Source organism: Rhinolophus sinicus, chromosome 1, assembly GCF_057876585.1.
Source record: "Rhinolophus sinicus isolate RSI-liver-muscle chromosome 1, RSI-T2T, whole genome shotgun sequence".
In the NCBI taxonomy this organism is placed as follows: Eukaryota; Metazoa; Chordata; class Mammalia; order Chiroptera; family Rhinolophidae; genus Rhinolophus; species Rhinolophus sinicus.
The window spans coordinates 57,681,606-57,691,699 of NC_142501.1; the positions used below are offsets into that span (position 1 = coordinate 57,681,606).

Genomic DNA, 10,094 nt, shown 5'->3' on the forward strand with positions numbered 1-10,094 from the left:
CCCACTTTAGCATTTTAAAAAACTGAGCCTGGAGAAAGAAGTTACTAGTCAGTGATCACTGAGGCTCTAACAAGTGGAGCCTGGATTCAAACCAAACCCTCTTGACTCCAAACCCCAAACTTCAAAATTCCTGCATTTTACAGCGCTGCCTTCTACAACAAATCAGATATTTAGATTCTGAACACACACATATAGCTTGTCAGAATATTTGATTTATTCATTTAGTGTTTACCACCTTTTATATCCCAAAACTCCCATTCCAGGAATCTATGTTATAGTTCTTGAAGAAGGGCAACACCCAGTAAGGAGTTGAATTTACTTCTTCTGACACCAAAGGGGCAATGGCAGTTGTTTCTGCCATGTCACTCATATTTGAGGTGCTGCCCAAGCCTTCCTCGCTGGTCTCTGGAGGGATGTTTGCTTCTTTCTCATAGTAATAGTGGATCAACTGTTGAACCCCAGCCTTCACTGCAGGTTTAAGGGCATTGCTGACCACTACTCCCACGGGCCCCCCTGACATTCCAGCCATGGTCATCAGAAGGTCATAACCTATATCTATGGCCCCATCTTGGCCTCGTCGCTTGGCCTCTTCCAAGCAGTTCTGAGCAGCATAATACAAAGCTGTGCCCAGGTTGTAGAAGGTCCCCACTCCTGGTAACCACTGGACTATATTGTGCACACTCTGCTCCTGCTCATTTTTGCAGTCCTCCATGGGGAGGGAGCGTCGGGCCCTCTCTGGGCCTTGCTGCTCCTTGGCCAACAGCTGCAAAGCAGAGGCCAGGGCATCCACTGACACTCCCCTCCCTATGCTGCTGCCTTTCTCCAGCCCTTGCAGATGTCGGAGGAGGATCTGTGTAGCATTTACACCCCCCAGGCGGTAAAGCTGAAGCTGTAGGGCCTGTACATCAGCATGGCAGCCAGCTTCCTTCAGTGCAATCATCAGTGGCAGGCCTATCAGGAACTTGGGTAGACGGGCCATGTGGGTATAGCCAGGCAGGGATTTTGGGACTAGGGTCTGGCAGGAAAAGGGGTCTGAGGAAGGTGGCCAGGATTCCAAGGATGAAGGAAGGTGCATCAGGATATTTGTCTGGTTTCCATATGAAATGGCATCCACAGTGTGCAGCAGGAGGTAGCAAAGAAGCAGCTCAATTGGTATCATGATGTGTCTGAGGGCACCCATGTCTGGACCAGAGTACCCTGCAGAGGGGGAAAACCAGAAACATCCATTAGGGATGTAGTCTGACAGGAGCCCAAGACTCAGGGCACACCTCATCCATCACCTTTAGGCTTCTGCTCTTTTTAGGTAAAGGCCTAAGAGACAGGAAATGCAACCCAGTTGTTCCCATTGGCCTTCTCCATCTTCAGGTTACCTGGGACTTCCCCTGCTTTATTTCCACCCATTTATAGGGGGTCCCAAATTGCTACACAGTCCAGTCATTGAGAAGTGAGACTGTGTTGACAGGTTTGGTAGCTGCTCAATCCCGTGCTGCCCACTTCTCTGTCCCATAGGGGAAAGATACTTATTTTCCACAATGATCTGTAAGAGCTGTAATCTCCGCAAATATTTGTCCATTTGTATTGGCTGCTCAAACCTTGTCCCCTTGTCACACACTTGACCTCAAAACCTAAGATCTTGTTCTTTGGCATTTCCCACAGGTCCCACCACGTTCTCACTCTAGCTCACGAGAGAATCTGAGAAACTCAGAATCAGAAGAGATTAGATGTTTATTATTTGCTCTTTTTAAATTTCTCTTTTCAGTTTAAATTTTAAATTAGCAAGCTATAGCGTCTTGTTGGGGTTTTAATACAAGGTAGATGAATGAGAAAAGGTTAAAATACCGCTCATGCTTAGAACATATTACATGTGCAGTATATGATAACTGAAAGAAAGAAAAGGGAAAATGGAATAAGAAACAGGGACTGAGAACTACTAAGTGAAGAGGGGCAAGGCTAACACCAGTTGCATGTGTGTCAGCACTGGGATGAAGTACAGAACGTGCTTCTGACCTAAGTGGTCTCCAACATTTCTAACTCATATCCCCATTCTTGATCATAGTCCTGGGAAAGGAGACTTGTTGCCTAGGTGGCAGTGAATATCTAAAGTGAACCTGGACAAATTCCTGAACCAATTTCCCCATAAAGCACCTCAGGTAACTGTGGAACAATTGATAAATTATATTGTCATCAGCCACAGAAACTGAGACGCTCTTAACTTGGTTTTCTTCAGCTTTTTGCCTAACTCAACATGTTCCCAAGACTCATATCTAGGGGATGTTGACAGTAAAAGCTTTGAATTGTTTCACCAGCAACATGGCTTCTCAGCAAATTCAATTACCATCTGCGCTAATTGTTTGATCAGCCACCCCAGTGGGTGTATTCACCGCCATCAATATACATTCCTCAGGGTGAGTAACTGAGTGTTGGATTTATCCAAGCTCCCCTGCAGGTCCTCCCAGATCCCTCAGAATGACCTTAGTATTGCCTCTAGAGCACCTCCAAAGAGGTGACAATTGAGCTGACTCTTGAAGGTAAAGGCTCCTCATGAAGGAAGGCAGGGTGTTACGTGTGTGTGTGTGTATGTGTGGTTGGAGCCTTCCAAAAGAGGCACTGACATGATTGACCATTTAGAGGCATGAAAAAACCTGATTTTGGAGGATGGAAAGTAGTCCAAGATGAGGATGACGACGGTGTAAGGTAGGTGTGTGGGTGGTGTGGCCGTGAGGCTGCAAAGACTGGCCAAGGTCAGGCACACCACGCAGAGGCTCTGGACTCTGTCCTACAAACAGTGGGGAACCATCAAGTACTCTGGACAGGGGAGTGATATAATCAAAACTATATTTTAGAAAGATAACTCAGGGGACAGCTTGGGTGGACTTAAGAGAAGGAGAGATTGGGGAAAGACTAGCAGGACAGCTGCTGCAGGAGTGTCCGTCAGTGATAACAAGGAAATTGCAGTGAGGCAATCCAGAGTAGTCAAATTCATGGAAACAGAAAGTTACCAGGAGCTGAGGGGAGGAGGAAATAGAGAGTTGTTTAACGGGTATAGAGTTTTAGTTTTGCAAGATGAAACATTTCTTGAAATGGGTTGCCAAACGTGAATATGCTTAACACTACTGAACTGTACACTCTGAAAAGGTTAAGATGGTAAATTTTATGTTACATGTTGTTGTTGTTGTTTGCCACAATTAAAAAACTAAACTACAACAAGGAAGTAAATGTTTTTTTATGTGTAAGAGTTTTTTTTTTTTTTAGAATGAAAAAGAAAAAAATTTTCAGATTGAGTGGACTCAGAGTATACCAGAAAATAGATGAAAAACCACCCCATATTTAATGTACTAGTCTGCCAGAGTTGTCGTAACAAAACACCACAGAATGGATCATTTAAGCAACAGGAATTTTTCTCACAGTCAGGAGACCAGAAGTCCAAAATCAAGATGTTGGCAGGTTTGGTTAGTTCTGAGACCTCTCTCCTTGCCTTGCAGACGGCTGCCTTCTCGCTATACCCTCACATGGCCTTCCTCTGTGCATATGCACTCCTAGGGGCTCTTCCACTTCTTGTAGGACACCAGTTCCATTAGGGTCCCACTTTTATGACCTTATTTAACCTTAATAACCTCCTTAAAGGCCCTCTCTCCAAATACAGTCACAGTGGGGGTTAGGGCTTCAACCTATGAATTTTGAGGGGTACACAATTCATTCCACCTAGTGACATTATCATGTAATACCAAGAATAAAACCTATGAATAATAATTTAAAATATGGAAAGAAAAAATTCAGTTCTTCAGTCACACCATCCACATTTCAAGCGCTCAGTAGCCACATTGGGCGAATGTCCACAATATTGGACAGCACGGATATAGAACATTTCTATCATTTCCCATCAAGTGCAGTGATCTAGAAATCGTGGAAGAAGTTATAAAACCCCTAAGATAGTAATTGACTTCATTTTAATACACCCCCAGGCCCCTCTTCCCTACCTTAATCAGATCATCCTCATTCCAACCACCTGGAATTTCAACAAGGACTGGTAAGATTTTCGTCACCTCTGGTTTTCAACGTGTGGATTAGCATATCTGTGAAAGACCTGCTGGATTGTGCAGTATTCTCACTCTAGAGCCACTGAATCTTTGTTTGAGAAATCTAAACTTATTGTAGTATCCAGAGCCTAATAGAATAAAGCAAGCCTATATGCGATTTAAGGGGTCACATGATTTTATTATGAAGGGGAAAAATTTTTTTTGAGGTGAGAGGATTCTCTTCACCATCATAGATAATGACACGCTGACATAATCATAGCTGAATATTCCATTACATATCTGAGGATTAGAACAAGGGAGTTTGTGATACTTTTTATTTTTTCAATTTTTAAATACTATCTTACGGATATTGGACTGGATGTTTAGTTGGATTTTGAATGCCACAGGTTTGTCAAGAATTCGTGCATATTTGTGTATAACCCCTTTATATAAAGGACAAGCCTTCTGGGAACAGTATCTAAGTCATGGACCTTGAATAAGGCCCACAATGCAGAGGGAGCAGGGTTCATTTCTTTAGAAGTCTTGCCCTGGGAACATGGTTGTTTGTCACTCCTGGGTGATTCACATCTATGCCTCCCGAGCCGCCTCCCTGATCTCTGACAGAGGAGTATTTGCCTCTTTTTCATAGTAATACTGGATCAGCTGCTAAAGCCCAGCCTTCACTACAGGTGTAAGCACAGTGTTCACTAGTAGCCCATGGGTCCCCCCGAGAACCTCAGCATGATCATCAGAATGCCCGCGTCTATGGCACCAACTCTGCCTCATTCCTTGGGTTTATGCAGTAGTTCTGAGCAGCAGAGTACACAGCTCTGCCTGAGTTTGTAGTAGATTCCCACTCCTGGCAACAGATGGACCACATTGTACACATGCTGCTCTTGCTCACACCAATAGTCTAGGGTAGAGAAGGCACATCTTGCTCTCCCTTCATCAAGCTAAACCCCACCTAATAGCTGCAGAACAGGGACCAGAGTCTCCCCTGGGAAGCCCCTCCCTGTGCTACTGTCTGGGTGTCTAGTCGAAGAAAACCAGCATGGCTATTCACATCCCCCAGCTTATAAAGATGAAGCTGCAGGGCCTAGGAAGCAGGCTGGTGGTCACTTGCTCCAGGGAAATCCTCAGGACCAAGTCCTCTACCAAGGCAAGGACTTTGGGAGCAGGGGCTGGCGGAACCAAGAGCCTGCAGAGGGTGGCCGGATCACCAGAGGTGAGGCAAAAGGCACCAAGGTCTTTTTCTGGGCTCCACATGAAATGACAACCATGGGGTGAAAGGGGAAGCAGTAAAGGAGCGGGTCTTGATGGCTCTCAGGTGATGCCTTGTTCAATCCGATGATACAAGCATGGAAGATAACACTCAAACGGTTTCCCTTGGGCTGTGGTCTGAAGGAGCGTAGGGCTCAGTTACAGGACATCTCGCCCATCAACTCCCAGCCTCTGTTCCTTTTAAGTTTGGGACCAGGGAATGGAGAATGGGACTCGATTGCTCTTCTCGGTCTCCCCATTCCAGGTCACCAGGGCCTTCCTCTACTTCACTATCACGCAGTTATGAGGCCCTAAATCACCACATAATCCAGGCAGTACAAAGGGAGACTGCTCTGGAAGAAGCAGACCCATTGTCCAGTTCTGTCCCATGAGGAGGGGAGAGGGTTGCCTTCCCTGATGATCAATAAGGAACATGACCTCTGCAAATGTCTGGTCATTTGTACTGATTGCTCAAACCTTGTCCCCTTGTCACACACTCAGCCTCCAAAGACATTGGCATTTCCTATTATGTCCCTACCACATTCCATCTCTAGCTCACAAAAGCCACAGAGACCCAGAGTTAAGAGATTAGATAAATGTGATTCTGATATAAAAGCAACTTTTTCTCTTTTCAGTTTAAAAATTAAAATCAGAAAGCTACAGCATTCAGTGGAGAATTAGAAAGTAAAGAGTAGATGAATGGGAAAATATTAAAAGACGCTTTATATCTAGTACATAATTAATCCACAATATTTGACAACTGAAATTGGGAGAATAGGGGCTAGACCTTCTAAGAGAGGGGACCAAGCTGACTCCAGTCACATGTCTTTTAGCACTGGGATTAGATGAATAGCATTCATCTGCCCTAAACTGTCCCCAACACTTTTAACTACCCATTGTGCCTAGCTTCACACATAGTCCTATCAGACATTTTAGAAAAGAAACATGGTACCTACGAAGCCTTCCTTATTTTAAATGTCTGAAGTGTTTCTCTATCAAGCCCAGTACACTGTGTATCAGAATGGTTGTGGAATGCCTGACAAAGTATAACTGATCTTCCCAAGACATTTCAGGGTTTTTCATCAGCTGTTTGTCTATTGCTTCTAAATGCTTCCAAGACTCATCCATGCACTTCTGGGTGACACTGATGGCATCTGTTACCGGCTCAGTGGAGGGAAGCTTCTCAGCACATTCAACCATCAGCTCTCCCATTTCATAGAACACCCACCTATGTTCATGCCTACATGCCTCAGGAAGGGTAACTGAGCACTGGACCCATCAAAGACCCCTGCAGGTCCCCCCAGAATGACCTTAATATTGCCAATCCCTTCCTCCTCATTGTGCTTTTTACTCTCATGAATGAGGGTTTCAGTGGTGTCCTTTCCTCCCATTCTAACAAAGCTGAAGCTGCAGGATGTGGGCCTCAGTTGGGCAGCAAACCTTCTCCAGGGCCACCTCCAGGGCTAAGTTGGATAGGTACTCAGGCCGAGGGGCTAAGGAGGTGGCTGTGTGCAAGAGATCCTAGCAGGTCTTGGGATCTGGGAGAGATTCTGGTTGAAGAGTGTGTTTGGAGGACGCCCAGTTTCTGTGCAAGATGGTTGGGAGGTCAGGGCTCTTTTCTGGGCATTTCTTGGAAAGATAGCCAGTGGGGACAGCAAGATACAGCAAAGGAGCAGCACAGACTGGATCATGCCACCATGTTCGGCAGAAACAGTCCTGCTGGAAAAAAGCAGTGCTCAGGTTGGGAAGTGGGGAAAGAAGAGGCACCAAGACTGGTCAGAGCTAGGAAGTGTCTTAGCCCTTGGAACCTTCAATTACCCTGGATATGGCTTCATCCCCACCCTCACAGGCTCTGGGTGATCCTTACCTGCTCCAGAAAGAAACAAGCCAGAGGAACGAGATAGTCCGAACACAGCCTTTACCTTGGTGCTTCCCTCATCAGAATGACTGCTTTCTAGATCTCACCTTCTCTTTTACCTCAGCCAAAAATGTTGACCCCTCTGAAAACAGTGAGGACACAACACTGACAAATATTTATCCACCTCTTCCAGGCTCAGGCTTTGTCCTCCTCACCTTTGCCCCATGCTGACAAGCAGGTCTTCCCCTTTGTGGCTGCTTTTCTTGTCCCTTATCTCTGTCACCCTAAGGATTTCTCTAGACCTAAACTTAGATCAGGAAAAATTCCTGTATCTTCTGGGGAAGCAGAGGTGAAAGGCAGAGATACCAATGATTTCTGGGTAGGAGACCTCAAGCTTTTTTCCAATGAACTCATCAGCTAGAGGAATGGTGTTGCGTCCAGTGCAACACGGGCTGTGAGGGTGTGAGAAGGGACGGCTTGGGTTAAGTTTTTAAGAAACAGAGACTTAATGCAGTTAAATCTCAGAAGGCCAGGGGCCTCACAGTCATGAAAGACTGGAGCCCAGAATTAAGTCGACTGGTGGTTTTTATTGATAAGCATACAAGGGAGTAACAGTGTTTCTGGCATGGTCTGTGAGACTCATTTATCTCGTTATAGAAACAACCCAAACCAATTATGTTTGTCTTCAAACAGCCGAGCAGAAAGTCCTTGAGGTGAGGTATGCGACTCCCTTAAGGGACGTATATCACATATCGAAATTGTTTTAGTGTTCAGCAGAGAGAGCTTAATCTTATCGCTCTGAAGACTTTTCTCCCAATTAGGTGAGAGGGAAAAGCCAGTCAGCAGTGGCTTTTCCCAGGCAGGAGGAAGGGGAGGCAAGGCCCCTTCCCAGATCTTTCTAAGGCAGTTCATCGGGGGCCTCCATGGGGTTCCGCCTGGCTTGAGTTGCCCCCCGCCGCCCCCGTGGGGAATCTTACTCGTCATTGGCTGCAAACCCTCTTTTGGAGACTAAATAGAGAAATATACAGTCCCAGAGATGCAGTCTCATAGACTCTTCTTTCCTTAAGGAAAGACATGGGGGGACAATCGGCTAGGATGTTGTGTGACAACAGAACGGGAAAATAGAACCTACTGGCAAGTCAGACCAAATCAGAGCAACTTTCCCGTTTTTACCTCAATTCCAGTGCAATACCCTGATGAAACACATTTGTTACCGTGATAGTACCTCTTTCTAAGCCCACATCAAAACCATAGGAATTGGGTTCCATCTCCCATCTAGGGGTCTAGATGAGAAATTGCAGTCTGGAAAATAGGGAACGATGGCATATGGTGCCTAAAACTGGTACAAAAGTCCATAAATCATTGTGCCATAAAGGTTCCTTTCTGGTGCTGTAAACTACTTCTGGCAGACAGCCAAAGGGCCCTTGGTTCCTCTCCCTATCTTACTCCTCCCAGTCCCAAGAGGGGCCCCTAATAAGAAATCAGGAAAAAAACAAGTTTCTAGAACAAGAGTAGTAAATCCTCGGAGCTACACTCCAAAAATTGGGAGAACTGGATATAGACGCATCCAGCAGTTGCCTGAAATTCCTGGATCCTAAATCCATGGGGAACCTCAAGACTATTGCTTCTGTACAGCCCAGGAAAGCTTTTGGATCCTTCGGATTCTCCCATTTCTGACTTGAGTTCACCATCCATAGCTGGGCCTCTCCACTTCCAGTTTGTTAGTTGGTGTCATCAACCTCAATATGAAAATGACTTTTTGTTGAAATGCCTTGAATTTCCAACTCTAGTTCCTTGGGAATCACAGGGTAGACAGGCTGTGCAAATACGGTAGAGAAGGAAAGTGTTGGGGAAGTTTGTCTCCAGAACTGAGGAATGACGGAGGGATGAAGAAAAAAGCATGTCCCCCAAGTCAGACTTCTTATCTTTGCTCTGGCCCACATCTTCCACCTATTCCCATCAGTTGTCACTTCTTGGGTGCTGGGTTTTTGGGGGTTTTATTTTAATTAATCGAGTTTATTTTTTAGAGTAGTATTAGGTTTATAGAAAAACTGACCAAAGTATAGATAGTTCCCAAATATTCCTTTTCCGCCAACCCTTCAGTTTTCCCTATTATTAACATCTTACATCAGTGTGGTACATTTGTTACAATTATTTAAAAATTTTATTATTTTTATTATTATGTATTATTATTTACCTAAGTCCATAGTTTATATTAGGGTTTAACTCTTTGCATCATATAGTTCCATGGGTTTTACAAAATGCACATGATGTGTCCATCTTTACAGTGCTGTACGGAATACTTTCACTGCCCTAAAAATTTTGGGTGCTACTTTTAATTGCTATTCCCCATCAGCTTGGTCTCCCCTGAAGTAAGAGCCACAAAAGTAACTTTCATTAGTACCCTAGGCCAACGTACCACATGGCACTCTTCCTCCCTGTGCTGCTGCCATTCCTGACTCCTTGCAGCTGACGGGTGGGATGAGGCTGTCCCGTATCCCACCCAACCTACAGAGCTGGAGCTGCAGAGCCAGGTGTCAATTTGGTCGTCAGCTTGCTCCAGGGCTCCCCTCAGTGTCAGGCCTATTAGATTCTGGGTAGACAGGCCATGTGGATGAAGCCAGGCAGAAACTTCGGGAGCCAGGTTTGTAAGAACCAGGGGTCTGCAGAGGGTGGCTGGGACCCCAATGATGAGAGAAAGAACATCAGGGTTTCACTGGGTTCCAACTGAAGTGGCAGCCATGGCGTGTAACATGTAGCAAGAAAGGATCAGAGTGCTGCTGGAGTGGAGTTAGAAAACAGACTGCTTCATTCATCCATCACCTCCAGGCTTCTGTAATTTTCAGGTTAGGACCCATGAAATGAGGAGGAGATGGAACCCAATTGATACTATTTGGCCTCTCCCATTCCCAAGTTATCAGGAACTTCCTCTGCTCCACTTTCTACTTAAATATGAGAAC

General features: G+C 45.3%; 1 protein-coding gene across 1 annotated transcript; it reads right to left on the reverse strand.

The window, feature by feature from the left end:
* Positions 1–192: 192 nt before the first annotated feature.
* Positions 193–7,284, reverse strand: APOF (apolipoprotein F). Its single transcript, XM_019742439.2, has 2 exons — positions 7,144–7,284; positions 193–1,197 (listed from the first exon to the last, which is right to left on the reverse strand). Exon 2 carries the CDS (start codon positions 1,178–1,180, stop codon positions 239–241), a length of 942 nt encoding a protein of 313 aa, XP_019597998.2. The 5' UTR covers positions 1,181–1,197; positions 7,144–7,284; the 3' UTR covers positions 193–238.
* Positions 7,285–10,094: the final 2,810 nt, after the last annotated feature.

Coding starts and splice junctions, on each gene's coding strand:
- APOF (XM_019742439.2), bottom strand. CDS start 1,180: ATGGGTGCCCTCAGACACATCATGATACCAATTGAGCTGCTTCTTTGC.